A 21,956-nucleotide genomic window follows, 5' to 3' on the forward strand; every position below is an offset into this window, starting at 1 on the left:
TTTCAGATATCTGTACTTTGGCCCAAGAATATTGTGAGATAATGGCATGTGTGTGAAATGGGTGCCACAGACACTTTCATCTTTCTTGGCAGATTTTTTTTTTTTTTTGCAATATGCGAGTGTGTTGCTATGCTTCTGCAGCACTACTTGGAGTATTATTGCCATGAATTGTGCACCCTTGCAGAGGGGCAGTCTCTTGACTGTTTGCGCTGGCAACCAATGCCCACGTAGTATCGTTCGTAGTAGCGATCCCCTGGACCCCTTCCCTCTTTATTTCCTTGCGCAAAAACAGCCATACTTTTGTGGCTCGTACTTGGGTATCATTTCTGCAGCAACATTTGTATAGGTTCTTCAAGTGCCGGCTTTTTTTTTTTCTTTTCTTTTAATCGGAAGGCCAATCCCGAGTCCTTGAAAACACAAATTTGAACCACTGTGGCTCTCCATCAGGTGTGGTGGCCCAGCGCTGATAGCATGAGGTTAATTCTTTTGAGCACACAAATTGTCTCTGTTTTAAATATTTTTATGCAATTTTTACGCAAGAATTCTGAGAAGAGATTACAAAGAACATAGCGGACACATGAAAAAGAAATTGCTGCTTGTAATAAAGTTTCCACGAAGTGGTCAGTGCTGCTGACCACAGTGCCGGAAGGGTATCTACAGAGTACATATTCACGTGTGATCCTTTGCAATCGTAGCGGCATACTTTGCGCTTTCCCCTTTGAAAATTATTAAGGGTGTGCGAATAGTGAAATATAGTCTCGAATCGAATAGTGTTACGAAAGCTTCGATTACAATTAGAACAAGAAGTTTATTTACAGAATTTACAACTGTCTTGAGACGTGTTTCTTGGTTCGTGTCTCGAAAGTCTCTGCCTCGTCTTCGAAGTTCCCCCGCACCGGCCACTCTCTCACCCTCGTGGTAATTCTTCTGTTTTGCTTCCATTTCCACTTGTTGAACACCACGTGCGCAGTCCAGATGCCTTTCCAGGAAAGCCCCACAACCCCGTCGCGCGGTTTCTGCCGTGCCTGAGAGGGCGGTGTGGTGTACAGTTACGTTGACAGGAGGGAAGGACTGCGTGCCTGCGGTGGGGGGCTGTGAGAGACGCTTTACGACCCTGTAGAAAACGGACTTGTGTCCCAACGCTGAGATGTTTCGTCTTTGGGGACCCAGCGGGAGGCTACTGTTGGTTGGGGGCCCCGCGTGAGGCTACGGGAAATCCTTAACATAGTGCCAAATAGCGGCCAAAAATATTGAATATCGAATCGAATACAAAAAAATTTGTTGAAAATTGAAAGAAAGAACAAAGAAATAAAATCTGCTCATGTTGTCCAGCACATCACGCGTTGAGTGACTGCTTCCGAAAGACTACAAGTTGTATGGCACGACTACAATGGTAATGTTGTGCTTCATCGTCATAGTGCTCCAGGCCCAAAAATCTACAGGCACCTGTTTACAGCAGCGTTTTAACTGCGTGCCTTAACGATGGGAGTTTCTGAACGACAGGGGTGGTGTAGCAGTGGCAACTGCACAGTGCGAACAAATTTTCACATGTGAGGCCAATCATCGAGGGTTTCGCGTGCCAAAGTCCAGACGCAAGAAGTCCGATGCACGGCCTAAAATAATCTTGATTGTTCTCAGACATTCTGGTGCAGTTTGCGCAAGGCAGCAGCTACACGTGCAGTGGGCCGGTAACATAAAACATAGAGAGAAAGGAGCATGTGTGCCATTATGCCCACGATTAGTTCTGCAAAAAAGCAATCAGTGTGCAAAGTTGCATCTTGGGCAACACTGAAAATTCCACAAGAGCTGCAGGTATCTACAAGCAATATCGGGAACTAACCGATGTGTTCACACTATATGGACATTAAGGGAAGATTTCGATTGTCACATGAAGGTGCACACGCTCAAGCATAACTGTTGCAAGCACGCCGCACATCCTCCGGTGGCACCGCAGCAGTGGTCCGATAAACTAGCCCTGTCACGCCACTTTCGGAGCACGCGGCCGGCTGTACAGTTTTTTCATCCAGCAGCCGTGGGTGGTCATACGATCGGACAATGACCTTCAATTTGCTTCGGCACAGTTCAGCGTGTTTGTGAAGCAATGGGGATGATGTCACATAACCAGCAGCCCCTACTTCCCTCAGAGCGACGACGCTACAGAAAGAACTGTTCAGACTGCTAAACAGCTGCTCAAGAAATCAGCAAACATACACAAGGCTCTGCTCGCTCATACAGATACCCCAGGAAAGGGTTTCACACCTGTGGAACTCCTCAGTGAAGGCACCTAAAAACCAACGTGCCCGTGGCACCAAGAATACGGGAGCACCAGGACATTTAGGAAGCAAAACAAAGCCTGCATGCTCAAACGGTGCTTAGAATACAGTCAGTGACACAGGACCTATGGGAGAGATCCTGCTCAACTGCAGACAGTCATCTGCATCCTGCCCGGTGCTCTAACCACAAGGACCATTGACGGAGCAGCTCACGCGCTTCGTTCGTATGCAGTGAGCATGGCTGGAAATCTCACTCGACGTACCAACATACATCTGCAGCGATAACAAGAAGCGAACAAGTCATGAGAGCTCTCATGTTGGCCTAACCTGTGACAAGGGCCACTTGAAAGAACACAAGGAGAGAGTATGTTGCCACACCGTATTATGGATCCGCACCACGCGATTGGGGAAACTGTCACATGAGACACTGTGAAGGGCTGCACCCTCTCAGACCATGCCTGCAAAGCCAGCCTGCAGCCGCGTTACTTACTTTTCTTCACACATTAAACAGTTGTTGTTAATGCTACCTTGTCTCATCACTCAGTCACAGCAATAATTAAATAGGCCTTAGCAGAAACCACCAAAGTCTGTGACGTTTTGGAGTAGGAACCTCGAAGGTGGCATCACCCCCTGTAGTTAACCTTGTATGTTTCCTTGCTAGCATTTTTTTTTTTTTCATTTCAAGAGTGACACTTTTGGTGTCACAAGAGAGTAGTTTCCCGACCAATCTGAGAACAATTTTTGTCTTCAGTGTCCCTAAGTTTTGTGTTGCTGACACAAAATTTTGAAGGTGACGTGCCCGTGGCACGTCTCCTTCAAAATTTCAAACTTCAAAAAATTTCAAAATTTCAAACTTGCGAGGTAGACTTGTGTGATTACGCACAATCATTTACATAATATGAATGATTAATATAGATTAGGATATATTTCCAAGGATTCCACTCCTGTGCCAACTGCGCCAAAGTGCACCAAATTGAATTTACTTTGCCATTGGGATAAAATCGACGTAAACAGTGCCAAACTACGCCCGAGCCTTGGGTTTGACGGTGTCTAAACTGGAAATCGCACCGCTGGCACGTGAAAACGTGCAGCTTGATCGTAAGGCCACCAAAGTCACAATTACGGACAAAGAATTATTCCACACATGAAACAGTGCTCGTGTGGGCATCCTGATTAAGCCACAACGCCATGCACGGTGCGACACAGCTGTGCTGCACAATGTATGCAAAACAGAGCACCTCACAACATCGGCATCAACTTGGCTTGAGCGTAGACAACCAACAATTGCCTACATCACTAGTTCGTGTTTGCTGCCATGCTACTTGCATGCAAACTCTCGCGCAGTTTTCAATGCGGTGCTCACATGCACACGACGCTGTGTGTGGTGTGCATGGTGTGTGTGTCACTGCTATGTATGTTCACATGACCAGCAGTGTTTGCAAACCACGCTAGGTCCCGCTTCCCTCAGCGCTCTCGAAAACTGCAACTGGGACTGGGCGCTATTTGCCCTAAGATTGGGCTACAGGTGGCAGCACTGTCGCTGGGTTAGTGTGGATAGGCGGTCGGCGGCGTGTGTACAAATTTACACAGTGGCGCTTCACTGTGAGCGGTTTGAGCCGATTGCCGGTGAATAAAACGCGTTGACTGCAGCCTACTGGTATATGTGCGTTCTCCATTGCCGAATCGATGCACGAAGCCCGCCGAACGTTAATATTATTTGTGAGAAAGCACAACCTGCCAATGAACAGGATACTCGTCTTCGGTGATAGTATGCGTTTTTGCACTTCATAACGTTTTTTTGCTGTTTTATTTGTACATGTTTAGCTTGTGTTCCGCCCACTGCGTACTACTGTTGCGTGGCTGAACTAATTGCGTATATTTACTTCTTGCTTATCGGGCTACCGAATAGCACCTAGCGCACTGTGTGCACAAAACACGCCCGTATTTTTTTTCTGCAGTTCTCCATGACATATGGACAGTTGATAAGAAATATAGTGAGAAAAGCTACGTGGCTATCAGCGCTTTAGCGCTATGAATATGCTTCACGTGTACGCCCTTGTTTTATTCCAGTAACAGTGTAAAAACGTAACAGTTCAGCACAGAGCTTTCTTCGATTGATTACCTGCATGACAGTGATGCAACAAAGATGCGGTTAATTTATAGGACAAAAGTGTGTCTGTTTCTAGCCAATGATGTCTGCTGCCTTCCACCAATCTATAACGCCACACAAAAGCTCAAGATATTGAAAAATAAAAAAGAGGTTTTGTGTGAAATTACCACGATACGATTGTAAGGCACTACTTACAAGGCATTAATTTTAAGGCATTACAAAGGCTTGTAAGGCCATCCGGTCTTTTTAATGCAAACCTAAATTGAAATACACCGGTGTTTTTCCAATTTTCTATTGTTTTTAGGGGAATATTTGAGTACCGAAGAGTCAGACTTCACTTGTTGGAATGTGACCATGACTATACAATAAAAGGACATCTTTAGCACATAAAGCTCGTCACGTAACCGATAAATGAAAGTCGCGCAAGTGCATGGCTTAGAGCCTTGTTTTTGTTTACCACTGGGTCGCCAAAACACTGCATTCATACGATATTTGCTACTCGTCATGTTCAGAACAGCGCCAAGTGCATTACGATGTGCTTGAACCACAAAGCGGCGCCCAATGATTCTGGCGAACGCACTGTACGACGATCACACACTGCACTCTCCACAACTGCACTCACTGGTCTTATTACAATGCATATGCAACCTGGCAAGGCCAAATGCTTCTGTACATGGTGATGGCTATAGACCTTTTCACAGACGGCTCTCTGGGCACCTCCATAATTCTCTCAGGGCTGCGCTAAATAGCCATGACCCCCCAAAAATGCACTGCCGAGGCTGTGACGTCAGCCTTTGTACTGCCGCGCACAGCCCAGCATGGCAGCATTTTTTTCTCTCCTGCGAAAAGGTCTATACGTACACGAAGTTAAGCTTGTGCTAACACAACGGAACAAACTGCCTTTCGAGGACTTGCATGACGTATGTGCGCTTGCAAACACGCCGCGGCTAGCAGATGACGCAGGGCGCTATCCACACTAGGTGTGGTTCAGTCACAAGCTGCCAGACGGCGACTCCGCTCGATCTCCGGGCGAATAGAAACATGTCCGAATAATTAACCATCGCAAGTTCGAGCAAACATATCAGCAAACGTAGTTTCAAGTGGGATAAGAGGCTGTTAGCTACTTCTTAAGATGGAAAAAACAAGACGTAAAATTTACATGCCAGTACTATTTTAAGTGCAACAGTAACACATTAGGTCAAGGTTGCCAGGTCGAAAAGACAAAAAATAGCCAAAAAATTGGAAAAACTAGCCAGCAAGTAGCCACCTTGAACCAAGGGCAGTAAAACTAGCCAAAAGTAGCCATGCATGTGTGAAAACCACTTTGACATTTTTATTTAAATGACTAAGTGCCAAAGCCTTTTGGTGAAAATGTAAATATCTGCAGCATGATCACTTCAAAATCAGAATTGCCGAGATTTCAACATAAATTGTTGATTTCTTGCATGACAATGAAGTGCTTGCGCTGTTGCAAAAATGACTCTCTTCACATGTCTTGCATTACTTTTCTTAATATGACAAGAAGTTGCGCCAATAAAAATGATTCTACGGCATGACGAATGCGCTCAAAATCACAGTTGCTGACATTGAAGCATAAATTGTAGCCACTTTCACAATAATTTCTTTCGCCGTGATGACGAGTCCAGAGTCGCAGTCCATACCTAAGCCTAAGAAATGGTACAAGCAGTTTGTCGGATATCCTGGAAGGGTTGATTGTTGGGTGAGTTAGTACGACATTCTAAAGAAAGCACTAAAAAACAAGGACACAAGACACGAATGCAACAACACAAGCGCTCACCAACAACTATTGTTAGTGAGAGCTTGTGTTGCCGCCTTCGCCTCTTGCGTCCCGATTTTTCAGTGTTCCTTAAAATGTCTGATATCCGATTTCTGATGTCGATGGAAGCAGACCGTCCTAGATGTGGAGCGCTTTCGATTACTATTCTCTTCGCCCCGCCACGGTGGTCTAGTGGTTATGGCGCTCAACTGCTGACCCGAAGGTTGCGGGATCGAATCCCGGTCGCCGCGGCTGCATTTTCAATGGAGGCGAAAATGTTTGAGGGCTGTGTACTTAGATTTAGGTGCACGTTAAAGAACCCCAGGTGGTCGAAATTTCCGGAGCCCTCCACTACGGCGTCTCTCATAATCATATGGTGGTTTTGGGACGTCAAACCCCAGATATTATTATATTACTATTCTCTTCAAATTGTGGTTTAAAGCCGCGTTCAGCAGTAGGTGATCTGCAAAATAAGGCCTCATGAAACAGTTCTCCCTGAGTCCCAGCCAGGTATCCAAAAACAATTTTTTTTTCGTGCGCGAGGCCTGCTTGACTGGCAGGTTATAAGGGTGGACTTTTTATATTTATTTTATGATCGCCACTATTGGCCCTTACCCTGCTTAGGCCACTGAGCCACCCTTTTAACTAAAGTTCATTATGTGCGTAATCAAATTGCTAAATAAGATTTTAGGAGCTGGAAGCACACTTTGGCTGCCATGTTTTGGCACCACATACACAAACGCCAGCAGCTGCGATGCCGCCAGATGTTGACAACTGGGCTCAAATTGAGGGAACAAGAAAGTAGCCAAAAAGGAGCCAAGTAGCCAAGACCTTTTTTCTGCCGCCACTGGCCCAAAAAAAGTTGACAAATTGGTGCAAAGTAGCCAAACCTGGCAACCCTGCATGAGGTGTGAGCTGATTTGAAAAGTAGGTAATGTCCATTGCACGTTGATGAAATGCCTTACAGATGCAATATCACTCCATGATCTGTACACATTTTGCTTTTCTGTTTGCAACTGCTGAACTTCATGAAGCACCCCTTTAATACCAGACGCACTAGAAACCTTTTATTAAAGAAAAAAAGGACTTCGTGCATGACATAAAGAGCCATTGAAAAATGGCCAACCAGCACCGGCAACGTATTCATGATGCATTTTTTTCCTGTTCTTTCACAGGTAAAATCCTAAGCGATGACTCCAAAATGAGCGAATATGACATTGACGAAAAGAAGTTTGTGGTCATCATGGTGACCAAGGTGAGGCCTCGTCATGGTTGTGGCTTTTCTGAGTGAATGGACCTTTTCCTAAAGTCATGTGACCCCCTAGCGATGGCCGGTCCAAGAGCCCTGATGAAAGCACGCTGGCGTCGCTGTTGTGTGCACAACAGCCATTGAGTGGCTGTCGTGACAGCATCGGGAAACATTTTCTTGCTGTTTTAGGTCACCCGCCATGGCGGTCTAGTCACAGTGCTCAACAGCTGACCCGAAGGTTGCGGGTTTGAATCCCGGCTGCTGTGGCTGCGTTTCGATGGAGGCAAAATGCTAGAGGCCCGTGTACTTAGAGTTACGTGCACGTTAAAGAACACCAGATTGTCAAACTGAGCCCTCCACTGCGGTGTCCCTCATAATTATATTGTGGTTTTAGGATGTAAAACCTCAACTAATATTATTATGCTGTTTTAAGGCAGCAGCCAATGTGTAAGCTTCCTGATTTCTCCCAACCGTTTCTCAGATTGCAATCCTCAATACAAATGCACGAACGTGAGAAAAAAAAGTCAAAATTCACATCAAATCGGCATATATTCGGTCATTATAGCACTATAACTGTTTCATTAGTAAGGGAAATATGCTGCTCCCTTACCTTTGTGGGCAATCATCGTGCTAAGTTTGAGAGCTACGCCTGTTTGGCGTTTGCAGGGCGGCAAAGCATAGCCTTCAAGATAGAAGACTCGCTGGCCACCTTTTCTGTGCTTCTGTTGCATGCTTTTGTAAAGTCCTCGTGAAATGCTTTCCGAAGGTTGAACAGTATGCACAGTAGCATGTCCCAACTGATCACCATGTATAGGCAAGAGGTTCGGAAAAAAAATGCAATTTCGCACGTCGCCTTCACATTCCTTTGAACTTGAGCCAGTTTCTTTAGCGCGAAATGAACAAGGACAAAAAGACCGAGACGCAATAAGATACAGACGTGTCTCGGTCTTTTCGGCCTCGTCCGTCTCACTCTGAGAAAACTGGCTTGAGATCATAAACCAACTCGCTCGCATTAGAGTCTTGTTAATTCCTGTGGACGCATGTTGGCTGCTGCACCCTGTCGCCACACTTTGCCACCAGGGAAAGCCGTGGTGTTTGGAAAAAGGTCCATTTATGTCAAATACTCCTCTATATAAAGCTAAGCCATTCTTTAATATTTTGTGTGCTCTAAAAGTAAATGTTTATCCTTGCTGGTTAGCAGTACTTGGAACTTTGCGAACCATGGGTTTACTAATGCCCTTTTCAAGCGAGCAAGTGGAGTGTACTTAGAGGGAGTGCACCTCGAGACATGGAGTGACACTTATACCCCTGTCACACAGGACAACTTAAGTGCACTTTGAGGGAGTGCACTTCGCCGCTAGTGTCTTTCACACGCTGTCACACGGGAATGCTTAGTGACACTCGCTGCAAAGCGCACTTGCCGGCGAGTGCGTTCGCCAACCTCACTTCGCCGAGACGGAGTGTGCAGCCTCCGTAGCAGTAGCTCGAGAACAAGTAAGTTATTATCCGAGGTTGAGTTCATAGCATTTTTTAAACTATCGTTTTCGTTATTAGGAATATTGTTATGCATAAAGCATACTATACCACAAAAAACTACTTTGCTATTCTCGTTCTCAGGCAGTTTACACCAACGGCCGCCAGGGGCATGCCGAGCCCACGCCGTCATAGAGTTAATATACTGACTCTAGAGGAAAAGCTCCCCATAGGGCCCATGCATTGAAACCTATAACCGCATGGGTTCCGCCATGATGGAACAAAACGATCGTTGCCAGCGTTGCCAGACCCTGAGACGCTCGCTATATTTGACGGTAGTAATCAGTTTTAATCTACCAACCTAAGCCAGCTACGCGCTGTTCAGAGAACATCAGCTGTGTTTTGATGCGTGAAGCCGTGTGTTAGTGTACGGTTGTCTGTGCAGGTGGTTCGGATGATAACCGTTAAAATTTCCACCTGTTTGTGCATGGTTTATACTAGGCACTCCCTACCAAAGTTTCTCCGTTCGCTGGCACAAAGGTCACTCGACAGATTCGCAGCTCGAAGCAAAGTCCGTAGGCCTTGGTCGCGCGCTGATTCGACTTGCAATGGCGAGACACCTGTATCCACGTTCTTTTTCAGCTCATTGCTGCCGTACTTCAGCGCAGAGAGCCGTAAAGCAGAAAAATGTCGATTGCAGCATGCAGCGGCGAATGTGAGTGAGACATCTCCCGAAAGCTTCAATCGAAACTAAAGTTACACGGCCCACGAAGCTTTATCGCCGTTAAATAGTATTCAAACAATCGGTTGCGACTAGTTCGTACATAACGTTCAGGGCTTGTCTCATCTCTTCTTTGCCGTCCGTCCTGGTTTGCACTGATGCACTGAAGTTTCCAGCTCGAAAGAAAAAAGGGCTGTCACATGAAGTCGAGTGGTATGCGGCGACAGAAAACGCACACAACGGGACACTATGACAACTACGAGATACACGTCGCGAACGAAGTTTCAGGGGCTTTAACACGACGCGCAAACCGGCGCAATCGGCCGCAAGCACACACTCGCGTACTCGCGAGTGTTGATATGGTGGTGCCATCTAGTTAACCAGCCTGCAAACGCTCCTTTCCGCGCGCAGTAAATTGCACAAATAGCCGTCGTATTCTTTCGTAGAAGTATTCAAAATAAACACAAACGAATATCCGCAAGTTTTTAATTGTGCAGATGCTTCTTTAGGATTGATATGTGATGGCAAGAATGACAACGTTCCAAGATGTCAGCGTTCTTGTGGTTATAGGTCTCGCGGCCCAGCTTTTCCTCTAGAGTCAGTATATTAACTCTATGCACGCCGTGCCAACCTTTATAGAACCAGGTAAGTTGCAAAACTCCCCGCGTCAGCCAACCCGTCGCGCGGCGCCAGGGCAGCTTCCGGTTTGGTGGCGCTGGCGGCGCAACAAGCTTCCGCTAGCAGACGAAAACGCGTAGTGTGCGTGGCAAGACGCCGAGCCAGCTGTTCAGAATGGGCTTTGTTGTTTATATCGCCGACTGTATATTATCGAGATTTTTCGTTGCGCTGCCGCTGCAGCGTAAACCTGAGTAATATTTAGCAGCGGTAAGGCAAAGTCAGTAAAGCTATGGCTTTCTAGACATGCCCACGATAACTGATGCTTGATAGCATAACATACGAGTCTTTCCATTACCCTATAAGAAATTAACTATATGACGCATTCCCGCAGCGTAATTTTTTAGCTAAAGTGGATACTTGGGCGTGTTGGTACTTCCTTCTTTTCGTTTTGGACTGTGCAAGTATTGCGCGGTGTTAACGAATAAATGTTTGTTGTAAGTCAGCGGTGTTGTTAGTGCATTCCTTTTTCTGGTTGTCCGTATTTTTTGCGCTGTTTCCTTTCCGATAATTCTTCACTTTATATTTTTTGAAGTGAGGCGTTTTCACTCTGTATCGCGGCTGTCGTTATTCGCAATCACTGAGCGGTAAAATCGCCGCACGCCACACTATCAGTCCTGCTACAGAAAAAAAAAATTATTTTACGTACGCACGCAATGCAGTGAAACGATTTTTGAGATATGGCATGTATAGTGTGATGCACACAAACGGCACGATTTATTTGCAGTCTCCAGCATTAAACCTTATCAAAACAGCTCCAATTAAGTGTAAAATATTATTTACACCACAATTTTTAGAATCACTCAAATCAAGGCAAGTTCGGGAATATCGTTGGGACGCATCCTTCCACGAGGCTCCTTTCCGCTGGCGATTTCAGCCTTAATTCTTACCATAGACTATGTGAGTAAAAGTGTTCAGGATGTCTTCCTCGTGAAGGTGCATATAACATGCACACATACGTCATGTGTCGGTCAGTTTTTTATCCTCACGAGGAATGGCGCGATCCCACGCCACTCGTTTCATGTTTCACTTTTTAGCACACAATTGAACAAGAACGAAAGGCGACGCGGACGCCAAGCGCTGTGTCCGCGTCGCTTTTCGTCTTTGTTCAATTGTGCGCTTAAAAAGTGAAACATGAATTACCAACATGGCCAAGCATACGCTGTTTCGCTGGTCCGGATCACACGGGGCACAAATAGGGTTAACGACCGTCTCGGACTTCGCGGGACTGTCCCGTCTTTTCATACAGCGTCCTGAGCCGTCCCTGTCGGGACAGCTATATGTCCGGGATTTATTCGGGACCATCCAGTTAAAAATTTTTATGTGATCCAATCCACAGCCGACAACGCACGTCACGCTCCAGAATACGATGTTCTGACGAATAGCACGCAAGAAGCAATGTTGCGGTGGCTAGCGGTGGATTCGAAGGTCTTTACATACTTTGGGTGAACTTCGGCATGAAGCGCGACAACTTTTACGAGTACACTCTCCAGCAAGAGGAAATGTTGCGAGCAGCACGTAGCTAGCTGAAGTACAACTTCAAGAGGCCGAAACAATAAAGAAACAATGGATTTGTCTGGAATATACCGCAATTAAGAAAACTGACTTCGCTGGCTCCCTATGTTAGTTTACACCGCCTCCCTTCACTGAAGAGTTAGTGACCCTAGGCACAAAAGAAACGTCGTGGTGTCTCGGATTTCCTGTAACCGCTCGTACAGCCGGGAACACAACATGTCGGCATGGTGAAGACACGCAGCACATCCGAAGCACAATAGGGCGCGGAAAGCGTAAAACTGTTCACGCAGAAAGCAGCCTCCACTGATACTAACGCGCCGCAACATTCACCGCTGGCTGAAGAGAGTGGAGTGAGTGAATCCTGTTGCGACAGCAGCGCCACGTCTGTCGCTGATAGCGGCAGCGCCGCGCAACATCGCTCAGTTTTGCAACTGACCTGGTTCTATAAACGTTGCGCCGTGCAATAGCCGCATCCGCCACGTTTGTACCTAAAGTTTATTTTAAAGGCTGCTTATAGCTACAATACATTACTTCTTAAGAAACATTGCCTGAAATATCAAATATCTGCTGTTCTACTTAGTTAACCATCGCCACTGCCATCATTTCCAAAGTACACTTCCCTTTCTCGTGTAGCAGCGTGCCGCCAAAATGACATTCTGGGGGCGCAAGTGCACTCGCTCAAAATGACACTAAATTTGCCAGTGTGACCGAGGTATTAAAGGGGTCACGGACCACTCCTCAGGCTTGGTGAGAAAACACATCGTGCAGATAGGAAACACTGCTATGAACATATCAGCCAAGCCAGGATTCGCGGAATCGAATTTCAGCCGCAGCAGCCACATATTGATGGAGGCGAGATGCTAGAGGCCCGTGTACTTAATTTTAATTAATTTAGGTCCATGTTGAAGAACACCAGATGCTGAAAATTTCCGGAGCCCTCCACTATGGCATCCCTCATAATCATATCATGGCTTTGGGACTTAAGACTCCAAAAATAGTTATTAAATCTTGCACGGGAAGGAGAGCTTACAAGCGGAACACAAATCTGCTGTTTTCACGGGCACAGGACAAGCGCTTGTCCTGTGTTCTTCGTGGTCTTTGGTGTCTTTCGTGCTTACAGAAGTTATGCCCTTGTGGCAACACACTGCGCACAAACCGGCGCAGCCTCCGCCTCGTCACTATCTAGCCCGGCGTGACACGGCTTCATGCTACACCACGCCTCCGATAAGGGACAGTGTCACCGGAGGCTTACGTCACCGACCGTGGCTTTAAAACCAAGCTGCCAAGCTCGGAAGTAATCATTCCTTCGCTACCCGACTGAGCGCAGCGTCGGTACGCTCGCCCCGCTGCTGCTACTCCGTTAATAAACAGTTGTTACGTTTTATGTTGGGATGCGTCCTTCCATCGACACGGCATCCCACATCTGGTGACCCGGAAACCGAACAAACCGCACCGCTATGGCCGACATGGAAGCCCTTGCCGCTCTTCGGCAGCAAGTGGAACAAATTCAACAGCAACTTCAGGAACAGCAGCAGCGCATGCAAAACGGACCGCATTCGCCCGGCGATTCCGCGCAGCCTCTTGTGGACTACGCCCCCCAAAGCTCCGTTCTAACGGTCGCTGTCAACGCAGATGCTGCTACCACTGCGGCCGCTTCCAACCTGGACGTTTGGCGTGTCTCTGTCAAGCTTCCGCCATTTTGGGCAGACTCGCCCGAGGTATGGTTCGCCCAAGTCGAGGCCCAGTTCTCCCTGGCACGCATCACACAAGACCGGACCCGCTACGACTACGTCGTCGCCCACCTGGACGCCCGCTACGCCAACGAGGTCCGGGATATCCTTGCCAACCCACCAACGGCCAACCTGTACGAATACCTCAAGACCAAACTCGTCCGCCGGCTGTCACTCTCGGAAGACCAGAAAGTGTGACAACTTCAGTCCGCAGAACTTGCAGAGCACAAACCTTCGCAGTTACTCCGCCACATGCGTGCTCACGCGCGTAACATGGAAGTCCAGGAATCTTTCCTGCGATCACTCTGGCTCCAACGACTTCCACTGCACGTTCAGGCAATTCTGCGGGCTCAGCTGACGCTACCTCTAGACCAACTTGCCGAGGTTGCTGATTGCGTCATCGAGGTCTCCTTGCCGCAGTTGTTGCCCACCATCCAGGCTGTCGCCACACCGCTGAACACCACCGAGCTTGCACGCCGTATAAACGACATCGACCGGCAGCTCACCTTCATTGAACAACGCCTGGGTGAAGGTCTTCCAATGCACCAGCACCGCCACTCACAAAGCCGCGACTGTAACACCACTTCCTCGCGGCAATCCGACAACAACGGCCGCCCGTGTTACTACCACCGACGCTTCGGGGACAGAGCCCGGCAATGTCGACCCCCCTGTTCCGCTGGGCATGCGGAAAACGCCAATGGCAGCTTGTAGAGACGGCCGCGAGCTGCCAACCCAGAGGCCGTCACATCTTCGTCACTGACCAAATCACGAAGCAGCGTTTCCTTGTCGACAGCGGTTCCGACATTTGCTGCTACCCGCGATCCCATCTTCAAGGTCCTCGTCCGCCTACGTCTTTCGAGCTCAGTGCGGCAAACCGCTCCACCATCAAGACGTACGGCTCGCTCCGCCTGCACATCCAGCTCAGAAACTTACGCCGTGACCTTCACTGGAACTTTGTCATCGCCGACTTCGCCGGGCCAATCATCGGCTCAGACTTTCTGGCCCTCTACAACCTCCTTCCGGACTGCCGCAACGACCTCCTCATCGACGCGACAACGGAACATTCCATACCAGGCCAGCGAACGACCGCCCAACAGCCAAGCATCAAGGTACTCGGTGTTGACAACCATTCGCCATACCACGCCATCCTCGCAGAATTTCCCGGATTAACGTGCCCCAGCGGACTGCCACGCAAAGTGCAGCACACCACCGTGCACTACATCCGGACCACTTCAGGTCCCCCGGTTTTCTGCCGCGCTCGTCGCCTCGCCCCGGACCGCATGCGCATAGCCAAAGCAGAGTTCGAGGCCGTGCTCTGCGAAGGAATCGCCCGCCGGTCTGATGGTCCATGGGCCTCGCCACTTCACCTTGTTCTAAAGAAGACCGAAGGCTGGCGGCCCTGTGGGGACTACCGTGCCCTCAACGCACGCACCATCCCGAACAGGTACCCCGTCCACCACATACAGGACTTCGCCCATCGCATTCATGGCTGCCACGTGTTCTCCGTACTAGACTTGGTGAAGGCCTACACACAGATACCCGTCAATCCGGATGACGTCCCGAAAACCACAATCATCACTCCCTTTGGCTTGTTCGAGTTTCCCTTCATGAGCTTCGGGCTGAGGAACGCTGGACAAACCTTTCAGCGCTTCATCGACGAAGTCGTCCGCGGCCTCAACTTCTGCTTCGTTTACCTTGACGACATACTGGTATTCTCCCGCGACGCCGAAGAGCACCACAGCCACCTTCGTATGCTGTTCCAACGCCTCGATGACCACGGTCTACTCGTCAATACTCAAAAGAGTACGCTAGGCGCTTCCGTCGCCCACTTCCTCGGCCACGAAGTTTCATCTGAGGGAACTTGGCCCTTGCCCGAACGCATCTCGGACCTGCAAAGTTACTCTCAACCCACCACCGCTAAAGACCTTCGCCGTTTCCTTGGCATGCTGAACTTCTACGGGCGTTTCTTGCCACACGCAGCCGACTACCAGGCTCCCCTCCATGACGCTTTGGCTGGGCTACGAGGAAATCAACCTGTTACGTGGACACCGACGTTAACGAAAGCTTTCGAAGAATGCAAAGCCGCCCTCTGCACCGCCATGCTCCCACCATCCCGTGCCAGACGCTCCCTTGGGACTCCTCACGGACGCATCTAGCTTCGCCATCGGCGCCGCCCTTATGCAACGCGTGGACAACACCTGGCATCCCTTGGCGTTCTTCTCCAAGAAACTCGCAGCTCAGAAAACGACCCCTTCAACTGCCAGTTCCACTGACGAAACCACGACTACCGCCCCGACAAATTTACCAGCCTACTACAGAGAACTTCTGGCGATATACGAAGCAGTGCAACACTTTTGCCATATTCTCGAAGCACAGAACTGCACCATCTATACAGACCACAAGCCCCTTACCTACGCCTTCTCTCAATGTTGCGACCAACTCCCGCCTGTACAGCAGAACCAACTCTCGTTCATTGCACAGTTCACCACCGACATCCAACATGTCAGCGGGAAAGACAACGTGGTCGCTGACGCGCTTTCACGTGTAGCAGCCATCAGCTCGGTGCAGATAACAGCGGACGTCCTCGCCGAGGCTCAGACTACAGACTCCGAACTGCAGGAACTTCTCAAGGGCAGGTCCTCACTACAGCTGCAACAAGTCCCCATGCCAGGGTCGACAACCACAATCTGTTGCGACATGTCGACAGGACGAAGCATGTGCCTATGTGCCCCTGTCCCATCGTCGTGGTCTTTTCAACCAGCTCCACAACCTCAGCCATCCCGGCATACGCGCCTCTACACGCCTCGTGGCTGACCGCTACGTCTGGCCCTCCATGCAGCGGGATTGTCGCACCTGGGCGCGCTCCTGCATTCAGTGCCAACGCGCTAAAGTCACCAGGCACGTCACGTCACCAGTCGGAACATTCCCTCAGCCCTCTGGTTGGTTTGAGCACGTCCACCTTTACATCATAGGACCCTTTCCCCCGGCTGGCCCCTACCGCTACTGCCTCACCGCTATCGATAGGTACACTCGATGGCCCGAGGCATGGCCCCTCGAGGGAATCACCGCGGAAGACGTCGCCTCGGCCTTCTTCACCGGCTGGATTGCTCGTTTCGGCGCCCCCCGCCGCGTAACCACCGACCAAGGACGACAGTTCGAGTCGCACCTTTTCAGGCTCCACGGGCTGACCGTCGGTTTTGAACGCTTGAGGACCACCAGTTACCACCCCTGCGCCAACGGAATGATCGATCGTTTTCACCGACAATTCAAAGCAGCCATTACGTGCCACCCGGACTCAACCTGGCTCGAGGCCAATCCAGCCGTCATCCTCGGTCTTCGCGCCACCTTCAAGCCAGACATCCACGCTACACCAGCAGAGCTCGTCTATGGGGAACCACTCAGTCTCCCAGGTGAATTTCTCGCTGCACAGCCATCCAGCACTACGACGTCAGATCCCACCGACTTCGTCGCCCGGCTCCGACACACCATCGCCGCCTTACGCCCGTCACCTGCAGCCCACCACTGCAAGCCTACACCTTTCATCTTCAAGGAGCTAGCATCGTGCACGCACACTTTCCTCCGCGACCACACCGTCCGCAGGCCTTTCCAGCCACCCTACACCGGACCCTACCCGGTCGTCCATCGCGACAACAAAAATTTCACTCTGCGCCTGAACAGGAACGACGTCCGCGTCTCGATTGACCGGCTCAAGCCCGCATACATCGCTGCGAACGAACCGGACAGCGCCACTCCATCCACAGGCATACATCCACAGCCACCGACGTCGCAGCCCGCTCCGGTCACGACACGCTCTGGACGTCTGGTACTCCTCCCAGGTTTCTACAGACCCTGAGGGCTCTGTACTCCGCGGGGGGGGGGGGTGTGATGTGGCAACACACTGCGCACAAACCGGCGCAGCCTCCGCCTCGTCACTATCTAGCCCGGCGTGACACGGCTTCATGCTACACCACGCCTCCAATAAGGGACAACGCCACCGCAGCGTCACCGGAGGCTTACGTCACCGACGGTGGCTTTAAAACCAAGCTGCCAAGCTCGGAAGTAATCATTCCTTCGCTACCCGACTGAGCGCAGCGTCGGTATGCTCGCCCCGCTGCTGCTACTCCGTTAATAAACACTTGTTACGTTTTATATTGGAATGCGTCCTTCCATCGACACGGCATCCCACACCCTTTTTTTCATACAGAGGCCCATCCTCACTTGCTTTGCGGGCCCGCTGTTTGACATTGAACAGTGGGTAGCATGCTACTGGCCAATAGCAGACATAAATTAGGTGCGGCGTTTGGATCAGATGTGCTTCTTGCCATGGGGTGCCGCCATGTGCTGGCACAGTGCTCCATAGTCAGCTAACATTACACAGTGAGCCACACTTGCGAAAAAAGAAATAACGGGAAAGAGTGATCTCGTTTTATCACGCGCACTCAAGATCATGATGCATGCTGCTGACTTTACTTTTTTTTGCTCGGGCCATCTCTCCCTGTGTGGCTTCCAGGCCGCTCATCTGGATGAGAGAAGAGGGAAAGCGCTTAAAGCGCAGACAAACACCCGTAACTCCTCTGTTTTTGACGGACTTGAGAAATTTTTGCAGCATTCGATTCATGAGGCAATAGACTCTGATACTGAGGTCATTCCTGATCACTTGGAAAAATGGTTCATGGCTCCTTTAAGGCTATGCGGGTAAACAAGTGCAGTCACAGTAAAAAAAAAAAAAGTGATGGTCTAATCATCATATTTACAAACACTCCTTTCCTTACGTGTAAAGGCGGCTTTTCGTAGGGATAAGTCAAGAACAGGTAAAGGGACCTCTCAGAAATCCACCTTACGGGTACCTTACGAAAGGCGCCCTTATCCGAGTAAGTGACTGTCATGGGATCGAGGCTCCGCACACTTTTATGCTGGAGTTATCCGTGTGTGTCCGTATAATTTATTCCTACTACAAAAGCTTAATGAAACTGTGCACCGGCACCCCTACAAACAATCACCACCAATGCTTGACAGGCAGTTTGTCCGTTCTTGACTCAACATTCTTTTTTGGCTGGCCACCATGTGGCTTAGCCATCACAATAACATGCTTGCTAAATTTCACGTCAGCCTAACGTCATTCCATTTGGGTATGTTCAATGTGTGTTTGCTTTTGTAAGAGAGCATAAAGGGCATTTGAGCGTTCTCCAGGTTGAGCTTGGGGGTCAATGTGCCGTACGCGGCGTGCCTTTTTTCCTTCATGCAATGAGTGTCATCGAGAGAAAGAGGCTGAATTCCCGGAATGTCCTCATGTGGCTACTGTTTTGTGGCCATGTTCTGCCGGCCGTCAAAGAGCGAGCACTGCATGTGCGATTGCGGTAGAGGAACAGAAAGTGTGTGCGAAACAAGTGAACCAAAGTGCATGTGTGTTAGTGACGTGTGTGCTCGTGAGGTGAATATTACGTCTTTTTGAATGTGTTCCAATTCAGTTTTCCTCTAATAAATGGGTATGGTTTTATGCTTGCCTTAAATGTGTTGACTTCAGCTGTTGTTAGCACTTTTGCCATTACATTTATGCACCAAGGTCTAGCTGTGGACTTGTTGGGATAACTTCAAACAAAAAGGGAAGGCTGACTACACGAAAGAAGTGTTTCCTACAGGTGAGCGCCTGTTCTCTCTGCTCTGTTTTCACTACTTGCTACACTCTAAGACTGTGTAAGAAGGGCATCATTTTGTCCCACAATAGTAATCGTCATCTGGCCTGCTTTCGTTTCCTTTCTTGAAAACCCGGTGCTCGCCACTTTCCTATCAAGAATGTTGTGTCATGTCAATAACGCGCATGACATTCGGGACCAGGAAGTGCCAGGCACGCGTCGATAATGCACAGAAAGGCACGCCAGATGACGACTATTTTTGCGGGGCGAGAAGACACCCTTTTCACTCGTTCTTTTTTTAGAGTGTACTTAAGAGCAGCGAAAACAGCGACATATTGCCGATAGGCTCCTCGATGTGTGTTGAGATAGTGACACAGCCATGTCGGCTCCATCGCCATGCCGTGATGTGTCACCTCGATGAAATACTACATGTGCGATTGCTCGCACATTGCTTCGAGGCTTTGTTTTTAATGTTGCAGATGTCGTGCTTTGAACACAAGCACGCAATCACCATGTTGGGTTGGGTAAGGTACCTTGGAAGCTACCTTACGGAGGCTCCCTTTTCTTGAACTTTAGTTGGGCTAAAGAGGGCCACCGAAGGCAAGGTCTGTGCTTGAAACGCAGTAAGGAGCTGGTAAGGTAACGAGCACTTAGGATAAGGGTGAGGTTGGTTTGTGCATACTGCGGTAAGAGCGCATTTTTTGAAGATTAAATTTTTGAAATCTGAAAAATACATTAAAATAGACAGTGATTCCACTCCTACGTCAACTGTGCCGAAGGGTGCTAAATTGCATTTACTGCACCAGGTATTCAGGTTTGGCGGCGTCTATCATCGGCAATCGCACTGCCGGCGCATGAAATATCTGTAGCTTCATCTTGAGGCCACCCATAGAGCTTCATACTTCATAAAGGAATCTGGCGCTAGTGTCTATGCTGGCTCCTTCAGTGGCGCTTGAGCCACCATGGGAATGATGGGAAGTACAGGCTTTGGATCTGCTTCGGATGTATTACGTTTTTGAGATTCACAGCGCTTGTTTGCAGAGCGCAGAACAAAGTGATATGAAGTTATTTCCAATTAAAATTTGCTTCATTCTTTTGTATGTAGAATGTAATGCAAAATGCTTGTGTGACCGTGAGGTGGAAGGGAAACCTGGACATATTCAACCACCAGGGTATGCATTGCTCTTCAATTGTGTTCCAGATTTGGCATCACAGTATAATGAATTATTTTTTTACATTTGAAAAGAAATGCGTGTTTTTCCCTCAAAAGTATACATTCTCTATTCATGGAAACGTGGAGGCGAAAATGTTTCAGGCCCGTGTGCCTAGATTTAGGTGCACGTTAAAGAACCCCAGGTGGTCGAAATTTCCGGAGCCCGCCACAACGGCCTATCTCATAATCGTATCGTGGTTTTGGGACGTTAAAACCCCAGATATTATTATATTATGTGAAGTGTAGTGAACACACCAAAGACCTGTCGCTTGGCTCCCAAAGGCTTGCTTTTCCTTTTGATCTCTGGCGAGAAATGTTTCTTAGCCATGCGTTACAGTGCTCTGCGTCACACGGGAACTCGTGGTATCGGATTAACGGGTCCTTTCTTGCATTCGTATTACACAGCGGCACGCAACAGTTGCGCGGCATAGCGCCACGTGTAACACGACAAGAATCTCGACGCTCCTGCACTACCACGTGTATGCACAAAAAAAAAACAAAAAAAAAACGTGCAGGCGAGAAGCAAGGTCATGCAGGCAGGCAAAGAACTTTATTTTGATCCGGAGACGACGCTCACTCCCCCCTTAGCGGGCGACATCGGCGGGTTGCACCCACGACGGGACGGGGAGATGCATCTCCTCGGCGAAGACTCTCCAATCCGTACAGAGAATGCCGTCCGCCACTGATTAGTGCTGGCTTCCCGGGGGAAGCCAGCACTAATGCCATTAGGACCCCCACCAAAACACCACATACAAACCCCCGCGATGTAACAGGCCGCACTCCGTGCGTCGTTCCTTGAAGCGGCCGTGACTGAGCCCACTGATTGCTATCTGCTGGGTAATCGAAATTTCGTCTTTAAATCTGGAACTTCATAAAATCTGGTATTGTTGGATCGAATTTTAAGTGTGTTTTGTTAATTGCCCCCAAAACCCAGTGATTCTTTCCATCAAGCACTAAAGCATTTACTTTGCATACAACTACTGAAAGCACAAACATCATCAGAATAGTTTGTTTTTTCCAATAGTAACAAAGAATTGCATGGAATAACTGCTCCAGAAGCTACGCCAAAGTGTCATCAATCAATCACATCTCTGACTTTGCAACTGTACTTGCAGTAGGCATGCATTCTAAGAGAATTTAAAGGGCCCGTAAACAGGCTGCGACTTTTTTTTTACACCCGCCAAACAAGCTCGCTAATCCGTACAGTAGACCGCGGCGATCACGTTTTCCGAATATTACAGCGCTGCGCGTCGCGCAGACCCTTCATTTCGAAAAACAATTCCCGCGCTTCTTTCCTACGCCTGACCAATCCTCCTCGTACGCGCAGTGACGTCAACTCGGCGATCGCCGAGTTGACGTAGCACTGAGCTCGTCGATTGGTCTAAACCAGGTCTCAACAAACAATTATCAAGTTAACGTCAGTTCCTGTTCCCACCCACCGCTACGAAACTGCGCCTTGTTTTTTGGCCCTGCGGTGATGCAGTTTCGGCCACGCAGTTGTCACGCGTATATTCCTCGCACTGCATAGCACCTGCACGCACTTCGCCTTCGACATGAGACGAAGCGTTGTTCAGTTGCCGGCTGCAA

General features: G+C 48.9%; 1 protein-coding gene across 1 annotated transcript in view; it reads left to right on the plus strand.

Annotated features, from left to right (window-relative positions):
- Positions 1-21,956, plus strand: part of LOC119404015 (UV excision repair protein RAD23 homolog A) — a 74,584-nt gene that overhangs the window by 15,351 nt on the left and 37,277 nt on the right. Inside the window, exon 3 of the mRNA XM_037670644.2 lies at positions 7,336-7,415. Coding sequence (XP_037526572.1) covers positions 7,336-7,415 — 80 coding nt within the window. The remainder of the gene's footprint in view (positions 1-7,335; positions 7,416-21,956) is intronic.

Source organism: Rhipicephalus sanguineus, chromosome 9, assembly GCF_013339695.2.
Source record: "Rhipicephalus sanguineus isolate Rsan-2018 chromosome 9, BIME_Rsan_1.4, whole genome shotgun sequence".
Classification (NCBI taxonomy): Eukaryota; Metazoa; Arthropoda; class Arachnida; order Ixodida; family Ixodidae; genus Rhipicephalus; species Rhipicephalus sanguineus.